Source organism: Sceloporus undulatus, chromosome 1 (genome assembly GCF_019175285.1).
Source record: "Sceloporus undulatus isolate JIND9_A2432 ecotype Alabama chromosome 1, SceUnd_v1.1, whole genome shotgun sequence".
NCBI lineage: Eukaryota > Metazoa > Chordata > Lepidosauria > Squamata > Phrynosomatidae > Sceloporus > Sceloporus undulatus.
Genome location: NC_056522.1, coordinates 265,737,187 through 265,758,580, shown reverse-complemented (window position 1 = coordinate 265,758,580; position 21,394 = coordinate 265,737,187). Strand labels below are relative to the sequence as shown.

Sequence of the window (21,394 nt, the reverse complement as noted above, 5' to 3'; positions counted from 1 at the left end):
GCTATTTTGTTTTCAAAATAGATTTTTTTTAATTTTTCTTGGGTTCCAATTTTGTTATTCTTTGCTCTTCTATAACAGCAATAACAAAAACTACAGTGACGGTTCCAACACCATCATCTTCAGGTAAGGCCTTCCATTGTCACAGTACTTGTTTTTTGTTAGATTTCTTTCTGCTTCCCTGTTGGTAAAATATAGATTTTGACCACTAGTGAGTGAGCAGAAATTAGTGCTGGGATTGGCAGTCCACACATCCCCAAATTGGTGACCATTCAGTGATCAGAGAGAAAGGAAATTTCCAGTTGATAACTTAAGAAAGGTATCTCAATCAACTGCATGGAAAGAAAATAGTGCGAAACTGGATGAGGATCCTCTCCATATTCCCAGTTGTCTCTTATTTTCACCCTGGCCAGTGGCCACCCACACAATCTATACCTGTGATTAATTTTGTTCAATTCATATAAATTAACAGAAGTTTCCAAAAGCTCCTGGTGGTGTCAGATGATAATCTGGGATATTTTAGAATGGAAGGAATTTCGAATATAAACTCACTTTTTTCAACCAACAGTTTTCCAAATCACCATCCATTCCACAAAAGGCAATCTGATCCAGCGACAAGTAATTGGGGAAGGAGATGTGTACAAGACAAATGTGAAATATGAGTTTGCCAAATTTATCCCCAAAAAGCACAGCAAAATGTGAAAGATGAATTAGCCAAATTTATCCCCAAAAAGCATAACAGAAGGCAAACTGATTATAGTGAGAGAGATAACTATCCATATTCACAGGCAAGATAGAAAACCATATTCAACACCACACCACTTCAATTCCATACACAAAGGCTAGTTTCCTATGCCTTTGTTCACAAACGACCATTGTTAAAACTGGCCGCTTCATTTTCATACACAATGGATTTTGAATTTGAATTGACATTCTCACTCATACAAGTCTGTCCCTGGCTTTCCACACTACACTTTAGTCTACAAAAGCTCATGCTGCCAACTTCTTTCTTGCAGTTAGTGCCAAAACAGATTGGCTCGAAATGCTGGCTTGGGGGCATGGTGTTTAGACGCCGCGCACCCTGATGCCACCCAAAGCCAGTGTCATGCTGCCTGCTTCACCACATGTGTGCTGGCTTTGTGACACTCTGGTGGCGCAGTGTTTACCTGCCGTATGCTATAGGAGCTCAGCAAAAGTAATCTTTTTGCCAGCTGAAAAAGGAGCGAGAATTTGCCACTTCTTTTTGTGCCACCAAAAAGCCGTGGCATGCGGTGGCCCTAGCCCCAACCTGGCTCTCTCAGGGGCAGCTTCAGGCAGCCTCTTTGGGGCCGTCTGTTCTGCCCCATAGTCTCAAAGGTACTACGAGATCTCTCTACATACCAATAAAGGGATAAACATCTATCCATACCACATAGGCTACCCAATAACTACAAACACACAACTAAGCTATTATCCTCAGGCACATCCCACAAGCTATGCAAAAGACAAAGCACAGGTAAAACTGCGGAAATCTCCAGAGGGGACCCTTCTAGTAATTCCTCAGGACACTCCATGACATTCTCCAGCTTACCTTATCTTCTTCCTGGGCTGCCACTGGACACATATCCAGAGGAAAATCTTCACTGTCTAAGTTCACAATTCCTATTTTCTAGCCATGCCTCTTGAAGGACTCTTTCACAGTACACAGTCATAATACTTGAACTGCCTTGGCAACGTCCTCATGGAATCCTGGAGCTTGTAGTTTTGTGAAGCAATAGGACTTTCTGGCTGAGAGTTCTAAACATCCCTCCCTGAATTGCAACTCCCAGCATCCCACAGGATGAAATGGAGCCATATCATTATAAATGTATAAGAGTAAAAGGCCCCTTGGAAAATAAAACATTCTTGTAAATAATTATGATAATTCTTGAAAAGAAAGATGTCATCAGAAGTCGGGGCTTTATTTTATGGCACGTCTCTCTCCAAATTAAAAAAAATTAATATAATTTTAAAACCTTTTAAAAAATCAAAACAGTTTGGAAATTGAGTGGGTTTCAAGGAAGGAATCTGCAAACACCTTTGGTGCCCCTGAGCACCACTACATAGGGGACCCCAGTTCCAGAGACAGGACAAGTTTTCTTAACAGTAAATGGCATTCCTGAGCATACTTAAGAGTGTGGATGAGTATATTTGCTCCCCCCTCCCCAGATCCTTTTCTTTATTATAATGATGGGATTCTGTTATCCCTTGCCTTCCTCCTCTCTGTTGTGTCTTCTTGCAAGAAAAGAGACTTTGGGTTTGATGTCAACAAAACATTCCTTATTTTAGATCATGTTTTATATGTCTTTCAGAGATTTTTTTTTTTTTTAGGTTTTTCTTTTGATAGGCACTCACCAGCAGTCAAGCAAGAGTAAAAAAAAATATTAGGAAAAAAAATTCAGCTATGTTTTGCTGGAAGAAAAAAAAAGAAAAAATCTTTGAAATTGGACACAGAGCATGCTAAGGCATGAATGGAAGATGCAACTTTTTAATTTAAAAAAGCCTTTAAAGGAACAGATATTTCTTCTAGGGAAGGAGATACTTTTTCATGTTTAAATAAGATGATGATAGCAATAATGAGAACAACAGCAGCAACAGTATTTTTACTCATCATATTGGAGAGCCCTAGCATAAGTAAAAGGAAATAAAACTTTAAAGATGTTCCACTTGTTGCAAGGAAAAAAAAATATTTATAATTTTTAATTTAAATGGCCAGAAATATAAATTCTAGCACAATCAGTGGCTCTGGTTAAAGTTCAGATCTAGGTTCACTCTGAGCATTAGGCAATTCCATAAGCATACCAGTTCAGCTTGAAAGGTGTCATTTCCTGCACTAAAAAATTCAATTCAGGAGACAAAATCAAACAAATGTCCTACTCCCTGGCAATAAATGATCTTTCTGAGCATGCTTTTTTGCCTAATTTGTTTTTAAGGTGGATATAGCAAGGCCTCCGCCAGTTACAGTAGCTGTTGTTTTTACTTTAATCCTCTCTTTTCTCCCCCAGAGTAGAAAAAACTTGTCTTTTTTCTTGTTCATTTCCTCTTTTCTCTGATTTACCGTTCTCACTTTTTCCTTATTGTGGTCTAATCTGCACTGCAGAAACAATGCAGTTTGATACCACTTTAACTGCATGGCTCAATGCAATGGAATTCTGGGATCTGTAGTCTGTTGTGGCACCAGAGCTCTGACAGAGAAGGCTAACTACCGTATCTCACAAAACTAAAAATCTCAGGTTTCCATTGCATTGAGCCATGGCAGTTCAAGCAGTGTCAAACTGCATTATTTCTGCAGTTAGGATCATAGACCTCAGTAATCATTATAAACAGTAAGTCCATTATTTTAATTTATTTCCAGTGTATTTTTTCCATTCACACATTTCCTTTTATTTTGTTAGTTTCTCATCCTGTCAACATCACCACACCAACCGCTCCAACAACTACTGTACCAGTCTCAAGACCTCTATCAGGTTAGTTCCACTAAAGAAAAGTAAAGCCTGACTAACATTTATTGGCTAAAAAGTAAAGTCTAGGTAAAAATGTTTTTTCTATGGATGCAAGCCACTGTACACTGTACATCCAAGGAAGCGCACTGAAACTGAATGTAGCACAGAACCCCACACTGAAAGCTCTCATTCTATTAATACTACTACTACTACTAATGACCTCCTCATTGTCTGAGTTGTATTGTTCAAAAAAAAAGAGGGGGAGGGCAGAAACCTGTTTGTGATCTACAGACATAATGTCAAACCTGCATATGACCTTAATGCAGTGCTACTCAAACTGGTGGTCCATGACTGGTCCCAGTCCCCAAGACACAGGTGCTGATCGTGGTGAGTTTCCAGGAAAAAAAGAAACAAACAAAGATGGTGCTGGTCTCTGCACCTTGAAAGGGAAAAATGCCTTTCTTCCATTTCAAAGCTTGAGATAATGGTCATTGCAAAAGAAATTATTCACCGTGGGTTAAAACACACTGCAGAAATAATCCAGTTTGAGATTGCTTCAATTGCCCTGGATCAGTTCTAGGGAGTTCTGGGAACTGTAGTTTGTTGTGGGCAGAGCTCTCTAACAGAGGCGACTAAATGTGTCAGAAAACTACAGTTGCCCAGAATTTCCTAGCATTGAGCCAAGGCAGTTTATTTCTGAAGTGTGTTTTGGCCCTCCTACTTCCTCCATGCAATGACTCTCCCTTTCCCTAGAATGTACCTGTCTCCTGCCACTGACCCCCAGTCAGTCTTGAATACAGTCATTTAATGGTTAAGGGAGAATGGGGCAGCCAAGCAGTGTCTGGTTATATTCCTACAACATTCTCCTTCTGGTCTCCCGGAGGCTCCCCAGTGTATGTTGGAAAAATGCCTTCTTTGTCTTGGGTCCAATTGTAGGCACATAGCCGGACACTCCTTAGTTGCTAAGAGAGGGACTGGAATTCCATCTGGCAGAGCCTTATGCTCCACCAGATCCATTCTTCTTCATGAGAAGAATTATCTGCCATATTTTTCTAAAGCATTCTGTTAGGCTGCACAATTCTGTTGCTTCCAGATATTTCACAAAAAATATTCTTGATATTCTTTAATGATGATAATAGTTGCATTTGCCAGTAGATGGCTCAGATTACAAACCCTATATCTCCAGTAAAATTACTACGTGCTGGAAGGGTAGGACGGAGAAGGAAGGACCAATGGCCAAACAAATATTGCTCCACTCAAACCCCTACCCACCATAGACAGCATGGTAAGGAATACTGGGAGGTGTAGTCTCATAATATCTGGAGATCCACAAGTTCTAGAACCCTGGTTTAAATCAACAATAGCATAACTTTCTTGTATCACATATATTTACCAAAGGAAATTAACAAGCCATATTGTAATTTCCATACATTAAAACCTTAAGTAGTAGGAGCTGGAAGGATTATAAAAATCAACAGAGCCAAGTCTGATCATGTGGTATACTTGATAAAGAAATCTACTGTCACTCTCTCACCCCACTGAGAATTACTGCAGAGAATGACTAGCATGGGTCAGGAATAATAGGAAAGCCCTAGATCTAAATTGCTGGAAGAAGATTCCCCACATTTCCCGTGTTGGTTTTACAGTAGGTTTTTTTAAATTTTACAGTTCCATGTCATGCTATTGAATATGAAGAAAAAGTGGTATACAAGGGCTGTGCTGCAAATGTCACACTGAGGCGCTGTGCAGGATTGTGTCCATCATCAACAAAGTAAGAAAGAATCTGTGACAAATTGTTCAAACCACAGTTACTTGTGTCCCATTATCTGATCAAAAAACCATACAGTTTTTACCATTAAAAAAGGACTGCAAATAGTGGACTTCCCTAAGGGTCAGTATTGTGCTTTTTCATTTGTTCATAAATGGTCTTGGGTTAAGGCTGAGCAGCAGTAAGGCTGCCAAATTCATGGCTGGCATGAATTATTTCAGGATTGCAAGAAGAAAGGGCATTAAAATGGCAAATGTGGCTCAACACAGACAAGTGTAAAGTGTTATATGCTGGGATTAAAAAAAAACCTGTTCATTTTTACACTAATGGGATGTGAGATTTGCAAGTTTGCAATGGATAGCTCATTGAAAATGCTGGCCTAGTGGGGGAAAGGCAAATTTAAGTTTGGGAATAATTAGAAAAGGAATGGAAAATAAAACTACCACTTTTGGAGTACAGTACAGTATCTTCATTTGGCGTACAGTACAGTTCAACTGAAAAAAGAAGATATTTGGGACTAGCAGCAGAATTTAAGCCAATGTGATATTTAATATAAGGAAACATATTTAGGCTGCTCATAACTTTATATTCCATCCATGTACAATCTGTACAAACACCTTGTTGAATTGTCCTTCAAGCTTTGTCAAGGTATGATACCTTAATAGAGGATTGGAAAAGGATATGTGCAAGCTTGCCATTCCCACATCCATCTCAACCACCTCTTGTTGAACCGGGAACACAAATAGAATGCTTTGCAAAATCAGGAATCCAGATGGAGCAGGTTTTTTGGTCATGTGAGGGCTTCTACTCATAGTCCAGAGAATGTGAAAAGAAGCTCTCTTTAGGCCTTCCTACTCAACATGGGAGATCAGGGATTTAGGTAGCAGGAACAGCAAGCATGCAGTCATTGGGAGCAGGCCCCCATATCTCTTACCTCATATACAATTTTCTGTACCTTTATATAGGTACAGTACCTAAACAGGGCTAGATTCTTACAACTGTCTGAGCAAGCATGGATGCTGTGTGAATGCATATTCATTGTAATGTGTTGTCACCTGTGCTAATACAGCGGGCCCTTGGTATCTGCTGACTTGCTCAAGATCCCCCAGTGGGTTTTATGGCTGAGCAAAGAATCAAATCCTGGTCTCCAGAGTCAAACCACTTATTTTTATCCCCAGGACTGAGCATGCAAACATGCCAAGTGGTATAAGCGGAATATCAGGATCTGAGCATTTTATTACACTGAGGGAAACAATCTCTTTTTTATTTTTGTTTTGTTTTTAAATAACAAATATGTATGTGCACACACAACATGGAATTTCTAAAGCAAGGCTGTTTTCTTTCACAGGCCAAATCTTTCCACGATGACAATAGACAAGGAGTGTGGGTGCTGCATGCCACAAACACACTACAAGAAGGAATTCAAGATGCCTTGCCAAGACCCCGACGACCCAGAGGAGCCTCTTTTTATAGAAATCATCATATTTGGTGATTGTGTATGCGACTATGATGAATGTACAGACTAACCATGTCCAAGTATGTCAACTGTGAAATGATTTAAAAAAACAAGAACACAACTACAACAATCACATGATGACTTATGCTGCAAACAATGTCTGGCGCTACACCCCTTTGTTTATATGAAATGTTTATATGAAACTTTGGGAAGGCAACCAGGGTACGCTCTCCAGAAGACTGATACTGATAATGAGATACTGATAACGAGTTAACTTATTTGTTATTTTTGGAGCGAGAAGACAAAAGGAATAACTGATGTCTTCACAAGGTTTTTGCCAAAGTAAAGTGTATTGTAAAATAGTTAATAGGTTTAATAAAGAGATTAGCTAGTCATTCTAATTTCTGATAGTGAGCAATTGGTTGGTATTATTGTTGTGTGCTTTCCAAGTCATTTTTGGCTTAGGCAACCCTAAGATAAACCTATCATGGGATTTCTTCTGGGGCTAAAGGAGTGTGACTTGCCCAAGGTTTCCATGGCTGACCAGGAATTTCCTTGTCTCCAGAGCGCTAGTCCAACATACACCAGACTGGCTCCCAGCAAGTGATAATCATATTTACCAATTTGTTGTTGCTGTTGTGTGTCTTCAAGTCATGTAGCAAATTATGGAGAAGCTAAGTCATGACACACCTCTAAGGCACACAAATCATGGGATTTTCCTGGCAATTTTCTTCAGTTGGCATTGCCATCCTCTGAGGCTGAGAGAGTGTGACTTGCCCAAGGTCACCCAGTGGGTTTTACATAGCTGAGCCGGGATTCAAACTCTAGTCTCCAGTCATCGTCCAATGTTCGGATCACCCCCATTTTCATGATCTTTGTATTACTCAAGCAGCACACACACACCTACCCCATAAAAAGACAATATCAACAGTGTAATAGTGTGGCGGTGGTGATGTTTGCTTTCAGATAATTTCTAATTAATGGCAGTCCTAAGGCGAACATATGACAGGGTTTTCTTGGCAAGTTTCTTCAGAGGGGTTGTGCCTTTGCCTTTCCCTGAGGCTGAGAGTGTGTGATTTGCCCAAGGTTACCCAGTGGATTTTCATGGCTGAGCAGGGATTCAAACCCTGGTCTCCAGAGACATAGTCCAACCCTCAAACCACTACACCACACTATCGACAGTGTAACAGGGACAAAGCATTGAACATTGTCTGGCTTTTTGGGGGGGGGTTGTTGGGGAATGAGAAAGTCAGAGGGTAAGAATGGAATGGAATATTCCAAAATAGGACACAACTAGCTGGAATCCAAAATAAAACCACTCCACACAGCAAATTTAAAGGCTCATTTGTTGGGTTAAAATGCTCATCTGCTTTCTAGAGTTAAATACCCAAATCTTATATAGTGTTAAGTAGTGTGGAAAGTGGGGAGAGAATGGAGGGAAGGAAAAGCTAAAGCCCAGAGTGGGAAAATAAACATCATATTGAAAACAGGCAACCAAATAAAGAGCCATAAACAAACTAACAAGCATAAAGAGCTATGTCGATCAAAGACTGAAAGCTGTACGAAACCATGAGATGGAGTCAAGGAAGGCTGGCAGGTGGATTAGTAGAAGAAAGAACCACTTTATAAGACTTTATTGAAAATATTAAATTTTGAGGTACTTCTCTGGGGCAGTTATAACTTAAGTTGAGAACCTATTTTAAAAAGCAGCTGAAGAATTCATTTAAGGAGCTTGGTTGATATCACACAGCACACAACAGAGGAGCAAATTTAGCTAAGATGCTTGCCCTGGCCTTAAAGGGGCTTTGGCCTTAAGAATAGGTTGGTTTAGAAACCAAACTTTAGATGGAGCTGTGCATATGATTTCTCTCCTAATACAAAGATGTTTTATGTTTATCAAAGGCCAGAGCTGCTGAATGTCTTTACCTGAGCATCTCATCAGTGCATTGCAGAAAAAGAATGGAATCCTACCAGAGATTTATCCCCAGTATAAGGCACTTTTTGGAGCAGTCCATGGCACTGCTATGGGAGTGGCAAGGAAAGCCTTCTCTAGTCCTAGAGAAAGCCATTCTGGCAGCTCTTGAACAGCTTGGATCCAGAAGGCACCTTTCTCTTTCGCTACCACTTCTCCCAGTCACCATCACTACAATGCCTGCAGTCATTTTGCCTTTGCCACCAAGTCTATGCCACTCCCAACATAGTTAAGCCAACCAACAAAATCAGAGGTAGCATGAATATACATTAAAATGTCACCTATGTTGTGTCATCTGACCCAAACCAGGAATGCCCTAAACGTACAAGAGATGAGGATAGAAGAAAAGCTTCCAGCTTGTGTAAGGTGTTTCCTTACACACTTCATAGAGTGTTGTCTCCCCATGCAAGCAATGATAGTCTAACTCACGTTCACAGACTCAGTCATTATTTCAATACTTGGAAGTACTCAATTTCTCATCATTTTCCACGAGAAATTAAACCAAGTCTGATTTCTTGCTTTGGATGTTTCAGCCAGTTTCAGTTGACAACAGTTGACTGTGGCTGAATCTGCACTGAAGAAATAATGCAGTTTGACACTGCTTTAACTGGCATGGCTCTATGGTATGGAATTCTAGGATCTGTAATTTTGTGAGAGCTCTGATGCCACAACAGATTTCAAATCCCAGGATTCCATAGGATGGAGCCACAGTAAGCGCTGTCAAACTACATTATTTCTGCAGTGCAGATTCAGCTTTAGACTGAGGATGGCAGACATTTTTTCATTTTCTGTAAAGGGCTGCATTCCCTTTACAGAATCCGTTTGGGGACTCTTGGATGGCTGAAGCTAGTGTTGGGTGTAGGCACCTGTCACTTCTAGGCCCACAGGGTTCTTCTTTCCTTAAAATATAGTCTGAGGCTTTCCTTTCGTCAGAAATATCCCTTTGACCCTTGGTCCTTTTACTGGCCCCAATTTCTTTCTTAGTCCACTCACCTAATAAGGGACTCAGAGATGGGCTCCCACTATCCTTACCTAATAAGTGCTTTAATATTTTTAGTAGCATGCTTTTGATGTTTTTAGTTACAAATTACCTCAAGCCACTCCTTTGTAAACAAGAAGAAATATTTATTTACAGACAGAACTTAAGTTAGTATCTTTTCACATGTGGTTATCAAATCGTGTGGTTACACTGTGTTCAGCAAGTGAAGTGCTTGCTACAAATTGTCTTTGTTCCAGTTTCCTCACAGACGTTGAGCCTGAACAGACAGGCCAAAATAAAGCTGCTTCGGGTCACTTTGGAGGTATGCTGTTTAAATGACACATGTGTCCTAAGAGTCAGGAAACCGTGCCAAAGGCTAAGGACTGGAGTGCAGCTTTGGTGCAGCTTCTGGCCTCTTAAGATGCATGTGTCATTTAAACAGCATACCTCCAAAGTGACCCAAAGCAGCTTTATTTTGGCCTGTCTGAAACAGTGTTTTATTTCTCTAAACACAAGTTCTAGTTCTTCATCTGTCAAATGACACCCTCATATATTTCACTAAACGTCTTCATTCATCTTAACTCTCTATTCCTTATACAGAAGTCTGAATTCCATTAAGGCTTTGTACTGAAACCTCTTCACTTCTAGCAGTACATGACACAGTTCTACTCCTTTGAATGGCTCCTCCCCTTTTATAGTCACTCATCAGGCAGACCTCCATCTTTGCCAGTGACTTTCCACAGCACCCTTCCACTTGTTCTGAACTGATGTTTGCAGGAAGAATTTGAAACTGGACAAGTTGTCCAAACCCGATCTAGACTGAAGTGAGCGCTTTGAAAAATTTGGGAATGAAACATAAAAATATAAAGATAAGAATTAAAGATACTAAAGATGCTAATCACTAAAATTAGAATAATGTCAAAAGGAGAAAAAAAAAATCTCAGGCCCCATACAGAAAGGCCAAAATAAAGCTGCTTTGGGTCACTTTGGAGGTATGCTCTTTAAATCATGCATGTATCCTAAGATTCCCGAAGCCGCACCAAAGCCACACTCCAGTCCTCAGGACTAGAGCATGACTTTGGCACAGCCTCCAGTCTCTGAGGGCGGATGCATCATGTAAACAGCATACCTCCAAAGTGACCCAAAGTAGCTTTATTTTGGCCTGTCTGTATGGGGCCTCACTTCCCAACCCCTGCATGAACATTCTGCATGTGTGTATGTAAAAAAGATGCGTTTTGACGTTTGGATTACTACTTTTCTTTATTGAAAGAACATTTGTAGTAAGTAGATTCCTAACTTAACACCACATGAGCAAAATCCCAAAGAGAAACAGGATTTAAATGAGATTTAAAATTAGAAAAAACTTGCAAAAGTTTATCACTCGTAATGGCTGCCAAAGTGAAATAAAAAAAAGAAAATGGAGAAAAGGAACAACTTTTTACTTTCAGGAAGTTCAGAAAGTAAAAAGCTGCCTCCTTTCTCCATTTCATCTTCGCTTTGACCACGTTATTTCACATTAACAATAACATAGTGTGATAAACTTCCCACAAATTTAAATCTCATTTTGCTCCTGTTTCTCTTCGGATTTCACTCATGTGATAAATTCCATACAAATAAGCTTTCATTTCTTTTGCTTGTGCAAAGCCACTGAGATCTATGCTCTTCAAAAGAGGTGTTTCTGCAGTCATCAGTACCAAATCATTCACTCGTGGACAAAGCACTCATGTCCTCAGTTCAGAATTTTCCCTGCTTGCAGTATAAAGGGCATATTTTATTATTTTCTTCATTTTATTATTTTCCTTCATATGCTGTCTTTTGCACCAATGAACTCAAAGTGACGTAAATGGATCTCTTCACCCCTGTATCTGCACAATAACCTTGTGAGGTAGATCAGGGGGAGACAAAGACTGAGAGAGACAGTGCTAAAATCACACAGGAAGCTTCTTTTCTCAGTAAGGACTAGAATCCAGATATTCTAAATCACAACATTCTAACCACTTGGATTCCTGTGCATTTAATAATGCACAAGCCAAATAGTAAGCCAGAGTTTTCTCCTATTCTAGTAACAACCCACTAAATCAAATGTGGGAATCTTGTGGCTTTCTAGAATCTGAATTTTACTGATAGTCCCAAGTGGAGTAAAGCCCTTAAACCGATTGATCAGTGGCGAGTCTTAGGATTCAGTTGCTCTGTTCAAGTTGAGGCTGCCCATTGTATTCAGATCTAGATATTTTGGACTTTAACGTCAAGCAGTCCTAGCCAGCACAGGGGATGGTGCAAAATTCTGGGAAATGCAATTCATGAGGCCACACAAGCCTAAAATATACAGGCAGGAGGCATCCATACAACAAAACAACAACTGTTGTCCACTATGTGAATAGAATATCAGATAGGCAGACTTTTGGTTTGATCCACCATAGCTGTTTTGAGGTTTTTAAATCAGCATAAATGTTGAAGAATCTAGAAAAATCTCACTGAAATTCTAAAAACGCTCATAACAAGATAGAATTGAGGAAGAAACAGGAATATAGAAAAATATAAAGGTGGAGTAAGAGTTCAAGTAGGAAAAAAACCATTTGATTTTCCTCTCTCCCGTGCGATGTTCTACACTTCTTTGGAATAAAATAAAATCTCTCAATAGTCCAAAAAAGGAAGAAAAATGCACTTCTATTACTGTAGGCTGGACACTAGACTTGGGAAATGTGCGTCCCTGAAGACTGCATATTGAAGATAAAAAGGCAACAGGTGTCTTGTTATAGTAGAAAGTAAGATATGTGTATTTGTAAACTATTAATAGCACAAACTTACCAGCTAGTTCTGGGCATGAAGCCAGTCTAACTGGAAACAAAGAGATAAGGAGAACATAGTGTGAGAGTGTGTGTATAAGCAAATGGCCAAACTTTAATAAAACAGTTGAAGGGTTTATTTGTACCAAAAGATTACTAATACAGTGGGCCTTTGATATTCTTGTGTTTTGATTCCAGGACCCCCGTGGATAACAAAATCTGTGGATGCGCAATACAATGGCACAGTAAAATGGTGCCACTTATATAAAATGGCAAAATGAAGAGTTGATTTTTGAAATATCACACACACACACAAATATTTTCAAGCTGCAGATGACTGAATCCATAGATAAAGAATCTTTGGATAAGGAAGACCAACTGTATGTGATGTAATTTCATGCAATCCACTGATGGCAGGCTGGTAGGAAGGAAACAGTAGCTAGTGACACTCTCAGCTGATTGATTCCTAAAGTGGTCTCAGAAACCAGTAAATTCCCAGACTTTGTATTTTGGACTTCAGCTCCTAGAAGCACCAGTCAGCTTGGCCAACAGTCAGGAATTCTGGGACCTGAAGTCCAAAACATCTGGAGGTTCAAAGTTTGGAAACCATTGTAAACATTCCAATGGAGGAAAGATAATTATTTGCATTACCAAGAACTAGTGAAATCTGTCTCTAATCAGACAGAGGCTGGGAATGATATAAAAGCCAAGGCCTTTGGGCAGCAAGGTATCAGATTTTGCTCATAGCAAAGCTGGTCTAGCGCTTGGCTGCTGTTACATGAGGCAATAGTTCACAACTTGATGTCCTAAGAGTTGTAAGCAGTATTTTGATTAACTAATAACCCCCCCCCCAAAAAAAAGGGTGTAGAAATAGACTTATACACACTAGAAGGTGGGTTATCACTCTAGGCCAGTGATGGCGAACCTATGGCACGTGTGCCAGAGCTGGCACTCAGAGCCCTCTCTGTGGGCATATGTGCTGTCACCCCAGCACAGAGTTTGCCAGAGTTTGTTATTAGAAAGCCAGAGGGACACGGCACTTTGCGATAAATAAGGGGTTTGGGGTTACAGTTTGGGCATTCAGCCTCTAAAAGGTTCACTATCACTGCTCTAGGCCATAGTTCTGAAAGAAGTGAAAATCTTGGTATGTATTGTGATACATGTGTCTTGACTGTAGAAGGTCTATGTAAGCTGTCCCCTTAAGGAAAATGAACTTACCTTTGTTAAACCTGCTCAAGAAACATAAGCATTCGTTATAAAGCTGCAACCTATTCTCCTACAATAATTTATTGATAAGTGAATGCTGAAGAGGTACTTAGTGGAGATATGGATGTTGATTTGACTACTGGCTAAAACAAGACTTTGCAGCCTTGGGAGTCCAGGTGGCCACAATAGTAAATCCAGGAAATCTATCTAGACACAGACCAACCGGTATACAACAAAGAATCTTCAGTCTTCAAGATATGAGGCAGAGGAATCACACTTGCATAATTGTCTGCTTCTTTCTTATTATGAAGCTCCTATACCATACAAACTTCCCTGAAATCTGTCTGACTCTCTTAGTAATGGTGTTAGGAATGTATTTCAAGGAAAAACTGCTTCAAGATTGAGAACATCATCACTTTAACTACACAACAGAAAATGAATTTGAGACTACTAAGGATTGTCAGTAACAAAAATTCAGCAAATCCACTCTTCTTCTGCCTATATCATGCTTAACAAAAAAAAAAAAAAAACCCTGCTCAAATTTGAGCCAAAAGCCCAGTGCCATATTGAAACTAACCCTAGAGCATATGCAGAAGGCAGAAAAAAAAGGGGAGGGGAGAGAGAAGTGGAGGATCCTATTCAGAGATGGCAATATCATTGGAACTGGCCTTTCTCTTGAGATTTTTCTTTAGTGCACTTGCACATGTGCACACACATTAGCTTCAAACTCTTTTTTTATAGAGTAAAAAGAATGAGGAAGAATAGTCTCTGCCTTGATTCTTTGGCTGTTTTAAGTTTTTTTTTGGGGGGGGGGGGGAGGGAGCTGTTTCTCTTTGGTTCTCTGATCATATGGTCCAAGGGATGGGGCTTTTGTTGCATCATTGATTTGTTGGGGAGGAGCTAGCAGCCACTAGCTCTATATAAATGCTGCCTCAGTCTTTGGAGCTCAGTCTCGTGGCCATAACTTCTCATGTTCTGGAAAAATGCTCCTTTCCCCAGTCCCTGCTGGTCCTTGCTTATGGAAATTTCTGTGCAAGATATCTTGGTTTATATTTTTTTGCATGTACTGAGAGCCAAGCAAGCAAAGTTCAGTGTCATAACTCTTCCACTAACCAGCTATAGATTTTGTACTGCAGGAAATAATGCTGGCCATAAACCCAGGCGGTTTGACCATATTCTTAAGGCAACTATGCAAGAGCAGATGTGAAAGTTCTGGTTGCAAGCTAAAGTGCTTTGACACCAGATTTACTGCTGATGTTTGTCCAAACAGTATGTGAACCAGAAAGTTAGCTTCAGAGATAAGCTAGCCATTTAAAAAAAAAGATTTTGATCACAGTGAAAATTACTCTTATTGCAAATCAAAAAATTCATGGACCTTTGTGACCACCATTACCATTACACACATCATCCCATCTGATTTCAGACATATAAGCAGGGTCAAGCTTGGTTTGGACTTGGATCAGAGAGTATCAGGGACGCGCAAGTAGGTTTTAGTAAAGGAATCCTGCCTGAAATCCCACAGAATCACTGTCAGCCAGAGTTGACAGTCCCACACTAAATGGACCAAAAGTCTGACTTAGTAAAGGACCACTTGCTATGTTTCTATGATGTTCAGACATTCTTATACAGGGGATTATCTGTGAAATTAAGATACAGTATCATGACAGTTCTACAGCCAATAATGGGGTCGGGGAAAGGGTTTATGTTTTGCTCTTCTAGCCTTTTATTTTTTTTCATTAAAGACAACATGATTAGATTTATGTATTTTAAAAATTTGAACAGTCATAATAATGGAAGTCTACCATATAAGTTTGTTTCTTTCTTTTCTTCTTCTTCTTTTTTACAAGGGAAATGGCTACACATTACATATTGGAGTGTAGGCCTAAAAGTGCAAAATATTTTGTCTTCTTATCCTGGTATTTTTCACATGTTAATGTTAACAAATACTGTACCTGGATTACTAATACTGCTTTAGCCACAGAAACTGTTACTTCACTTTGAGATGGAGAAAGATACACAACTTTGATGATCAAGTCATTTATCCCAATAAAGACAGATTTTTTTGTGTGTCTTTTCCTCAAAAGAATGCCTATATGGCTCATTTTGGAAACAAAGACTTTTGCATAAAGTACAATTACCCATATCTACAGTTAATCATTCAGCCATATATGTAGAGCCCCATGTTTCTTTATGAATAAATCACGTTTTTTTACATACACAGAAAAATGTACCAGCGAAGAGCACACAGAAATAGTATTGTCAAGTGACATTACAGGAGGACAAAAAAACCCAGGCTTCCAGAGGGACAGACCAATGTTCAAAAGCAAGATGACAAATCGTCCTAACAGCATATGCTATATGACAAAACAAGCTTCAGAAGATCTCTCGCTCTTTTTTTAAATTCACTCTTAATAGCACTGGGAACAACTATAGTAGCTCCTAGAATTTCCTCCATGATAGGAAAAAATCTAGCAAAAGCACCCTAAGTGTATTACTTTTATCATTATGTGCCAGGTAGCGCAACATGATGTGTATCAGTAAATCAAATCTGACTGGAGACGTTGGCCAAAACCAACAATACCCCCCCCCCCCCCCCCCCACGCCCCAATCTCACCCCAATATCCTTTTTAAAGAAAACAAAAAAAATTCCAGACTGCCAGGACAGGAGATCTTGATCTGTTTCTTCTTTTTTCTTTTTTAAAAAATGGCTAACTCAAATATAAAAAATAATTTATGATCAGCCCAATACAGTTTTTCATATAGTTAATTTGTGCATACCCACCCACCCCGCATATATAATTATAGTGGCCACTTATTGCTTAGAAGCCCTTCAGAGACATGGCTGATGTCAGTTAAGAACAATTCTACTTATAGAAATTGGCATCTTGCTATTACATATGTATAGATGCTGACATCAGACCAAGCAACAAATGCAACACACCATTACTAGACTTTCTTAAAACAGAGCAGTAAATTTCTAAGACGAGAAGTGATTTGGTGACATAAAGACAGTTGCTCCAAATAATGACATTAACAATAATCAGGTCCTTTGCACTTGCTGATGCCCATATAGTTTATTTCCATATTGAACAGGCTAGAGTCTCCGTAGTTGAAGCTAGCCAATGTGAACAAGAAAGTAATAAATGGGGAACCCACATTAGTGACAAAAAAAAAATGGGAGGAGTGGGTGAATGAGAATTACAGATGCATAGGCTCCCTTGGAAAGTATTGGCATGTCAGAATGTTTCAATTCGATTTTTTAATTATTTACAACCCAAGTGAACAGATGGTTAGATAGATCAACTAGAGTTTTGGAGAAACACGTAATAACCCAAGAACCCATCTTGAATTTCACACTTCAGCATTTGACAAGACAATTAAGTACTCTTTGGTAGTTCAGATCTTGGGTGCAGGGAGGGTGGAATTTAAAGCTTTTAAAGCAAGGAGTTTGAGGATATTAAAATATGCATCATAATATGTGCATGTGCCTCTTAGTGTCCTTTACAAAGCAAGTGCTCATAGTTTTCTTCAGAAACAGGGACTTGAGTGACAATAAACAAGAGTAGTGAAAGTGACTGTCTGTCAAACATTCTGAAGATTTCCCTTGTATACCTTCTGAGGAATTGAGCCATGTTGACTAGCAGACCAGCACAACAATGTGACCCTTTCAAGTTCCATTAAACAGAATTTCACTGAAACGTGCTGAAACAATCAAAAAAGTTTTTAAAAATGGAGGGGTTGGAAACAACTTTTGCCAAAATGTATGGAGCACAGTTAAATTGAAACACACAAGACCTGCCAGCCTCTTTCCACCAGATATATAAAACCATTCCCACCCCCAGTGCTTACATGAGTTTATGATACAGTTATTTCACATAAAAGGGACAATTTAAGGCAGGGATGTGAATGTGGTGGGAGTTAGTTTCGCAGACACTGGTGTACCAGACGTTTCTGGAGCGGGACAAGGACAATGATAATATTGGAGAATCGTCTTGCATTATGAACTGTTCAGAACTGTTCAGAGAGAAGTTCACATAACCTTCGGGATACAGTTTCTTTACTTGTTCGTAATGTTAACCTGTACATCTGAAAGACAATAGAACAATTTTCAAGGGCTGCTATAAAACCTGTTGAGTTTCCAAAAATAACACACTTTATGCAGGTTAAGATTTGGATAGAAGTGAACAATGTCTTACACCACGGATGTAAATTCACATCATGGCTGCAGCATTGCAGTGCTTGTTTCAGGTCACTGCCCTCTTCGTAACTTTTTATTTGTTACCTTTAAATGTTTTTTAAAAGCTGGAACACAGGCTGATGGGAGAATAGGATCAAATCTTAAGAGAGACGTTAGGCAGAAAGAAGGTAATTGTTTTTAAGCAATTCAAGAAACTGTTTTTCACTTTTTAACTTGGAGGGAAAAACAGTATGTTAAAGATGTGGTTCAGTTTTTTAGTGTACCAAATTTAGGTATTTTTTTTAATCAATCTAATTCCACTTTTCTTCCTCCCAAAAACAGTCTGCAAGTCTGATATAACAGCAAATGTGGAGATTTGAGAGAAAAATACTATGTTTTAGTAGTAATACTCAGTATTCAGTAGTAGTATAACAGTATTTAAAACAATCTCTGTCACGTCCAAGATCTTCCCCAACAATGATAACTTCACCAATAAGTTCATTAATCAGAACTCAATTAAACAATGTTGATTATTACTATATATGGTAATCAATTAATTTTCCAGTCTGCAACATTTAACATTATCAAACTAACATCCCAATCTAACATTCCAAGGTTTTTTAGAACTACAAAGCAAAGAAGTTGGAAATGTAATTCTATGTTAATCTATTGTTGCAAGAAAGCTTAATCTCTGTGATAAGTTTCTATTACAACATTAGCTGGTACAACCACAGAAGAGGTTTGCATAAAACAACATGAAGAATGGGGGATGGCAAAGAGTAGCATTTTTCACACTGCATATACTTAAGCATTTGCTAATTAAACAAGAAGATATTACCTGTGCCTGTAGATTGGGCTCAAGTCGCATCAAACATCCAATCTGGATTGATTTTGTGTGTATTATGCCTGCCCCCACAAAATTAACAGGGTTGGGATCCACATCTTCAAGTAAAGCTGTGCCAAAGCCAATGATCTGTAACAGGAGAGCCAAAATAAGATTTGAACTGGAAACCATATGACAAAACGCTGATGGAAGAAGATAATGGAACACACAAAATCTTAGTGATAGGTTTGATCACTATGCCAAAGACATAAGCATAAATATGCAAATAACCTCCATGTTATTCCTCACAACTATTCCTAGGTCTTTGTACTATCTCAAGATATGTCCCTATGGTGATTTCTCTAGTTACAGTGAAAGGGTGTCTGTGGGAGGCACTGCTCCACACATTACAGCAAGAGTAAACAAAGTGTGATCCATAGGCCAGGTGCAGACTCCTCAGTATGCCTCCCAACACCCCAATGATGTTCCATTGTTGTTTTGTTGTAATGTGCCTTCAGGCTGACTCCGAACTATGGTGACCACCCCATAGGAGGTCTTGGCACGTTTTAGTCAGAGGAGTTTTTGTCATAGCCTTCTCTGAATATTTGCTACAGCATTCTGCCTCTATTACCCCCCCCCCCCCCAAAAGTATTTTTGTATTTAGAAATTTCCATTTGTCCTCTTGGGATTGTGATGGATAATTCCAAAAGTATTTGCCTCCCTGGTCTATTTTATGGAGCACCCCCCCCTCCAAAAAAAAAAAACCATCAAAAGGACTTCTGGTTTCAACAAAAGGTCTTTTCAGGGTCTAAAAGAAACAGAAGCAAAAACACGGTGAAATTGCCCCAATGTCTTCTACAGGGCATGAGGAAGATTTTTAAATCCGAACCTTAAAACAAAGCAAAACAAATAAAAACAGGATGCAATGTGGGGATATGTGTGGCTCTCTAACGTCTAGGGGGAGGTTGCTCCCCCAGACCTCTCAGAGTTGGCTTTTCACATATACAGTACTTGCATATGGTAAGCAATAGCAAAATAAGTTTTAAAAGGAAGCAGGGGGAAGAAGATGATGAACATTTTGCTACAAGCCATTGTAAGTATAAATTCCCCCACCATCAATCCAAAAGTTAAAAGATTTAGCAGCCAGCTAAAGGCTATTGGTTCTTTTGTCCTGTTTTACTACTCACCATCCAACTCCTGAAAATGTATTGAAAACTTCAGTTTGGGGTTTTAGGCCCCATATTAGTACTGGCATAGTTTATGTGATTACGACCCCATACAGACAGGCAAAAATAAAGCTGCTTTGGGTCACTTTGGTGGTGTGCTGTTTAAATGACACACACATCTTAAGAGGCCAGAAGGACTGGATTGTGGCTTTGGTGCGGCTTCCGGACTCTTAGGACACACACATTATTTATTTAAACAGCTTATCTCCAAAGTGACCCAAAGCAGCTTTATTTTGGCCTGTCTGTATGGGGCCTGTGTCACCTTTATACTGATTCTTCTAAACATTCTGTAGTTACCTTAACTGCTATGCTCATGAGGGTAGGATATAACTGCTAAGTAAAATAGAAAAGAAAAGAAAAACCATACCCACCTTTGCCTTCGTAATTTCTGTATCCATTGGATGGTTTGCTTTGAAAATGTTCTGCACTTCTTGCTGAGGACTATAATGGAACATCAAGGTTGAAGCAGTAAACATTTATGATTCAGAGAAAGATGAGTAAGTAGAGATTTTACATAGAAACAGCAGTATACAATGTGTGTAGAAGTACAAATCCAGACTTGCAGCACTTTCTTTTTCCACCAAGACAGGGAATGTCCAACCCCCCAGATGTTTTGGAATTCAGCTCCAAAAAGCATCAGCCATCATTTAATCATAAGTGTTGTAGTCCAAAATATCTGGCGGTCTAAGGGTTCCCAGGACTTGCTCTAAAGGGGGAGCCTGGATTTCTCTCTTATAAATCAACTGAATGGCAAATTAACCAAATACTGATTCTGCTTTCTGCCACCATCACACACACACACACACACACAGAGAGAGAGAGAGAGAGAGAGAGACCCACACCACCCAGCCTACTTTGCTGATCACATTAGTACAGTTTTGTAAGAGCTGCTTTGGTTCCGAGTAAGCTTCCCTAAGCAACCTGAAATGTGGGATTAAAAAATTAAAAAGTCTGAACCATTTTCCAGTGGGATATCTGAAGAACCAACTTCTTCTACAGTACTCTTCTTGTTCACTGTGTTTTGGAGCCATGCTATGTATCCCACCAATTTGAGCAGCATAACTGGTTGGGTTGTAAAGTAGGGTCTTTTCTATTCAAATGCACAGAGTATAGAATTTCCTGCCTACAGATGTGTAACTGAATTCTTTCAATTCAGTTTCAAGCGTACATGCAAGAGCCTGTTATTTTACCAAGGTCTGATGTGATTTAATGTTTTTACCCTAATTGTATAAAAATATACTGTTTTAGTCAATTTAGGGATTGGTTTATGGGTCTTATAGCAAATCAAGCTTGAACACACCCTAGAAGCCAAAATGACTGAACTGGAACTACTGCACTTGGAACACACCAATGAGAAGACAAGACTCATCAGAAAGGACAAGGTGGAAGGAAAATAGGAAGACTGCATCCAGGGTGGACTGACTCAAAGAAGCAACAGCCCTGAGTTTGCTAACTTGAGTAGAGCTGCTGTTGAAAGAGTGACTTTCATCTCTCACTCATATATCTCTCATTCATAGGGTTAGCAATTGACTTCCTGGCAATT

At 39.3% G+C, this 21,394-nt stretch overlaps 1 protein-coding gene across 4 annotated transcripts in view; it reads right to left on the bottom strand.

The window, feature by feature from the left end:
- Window positions 1-16,670: 16,670 nt before the first annotated feature.
- AP2A2 (adaptor related protein complex 2 subunit alpha 2) overlaps window positions 16,671-21,394 on the bottom strand; it is an 88,897-nt gene continuing 84,173 nt past the window's right edge. For all 4 annotated transcript variants that reach the window (XM_042441351.1, XM_042443023.1, XM_042442210.1 and 1 more), the window contains 3 exons: window positions 20,223-20,292; window positions 18,641-18,775; window positions 16,671-17,711 (listed from right to left, as the gene is read on the bottom strand). In XM_042441351.1, coding sequence (XP_042297285.1) covers window positions 17,634-17,711; window positions 18,641-18,775; window positions 20,223-20,292 — 283 coding nt within the window. In that variant the 3' untranslated portion in view covers window positions 16,671-17,633. The remainder of the gene's footprint in view (window positions 17,712-18,640; window positions 18,776-20,222; window positions 20,293-21,394) is intronic.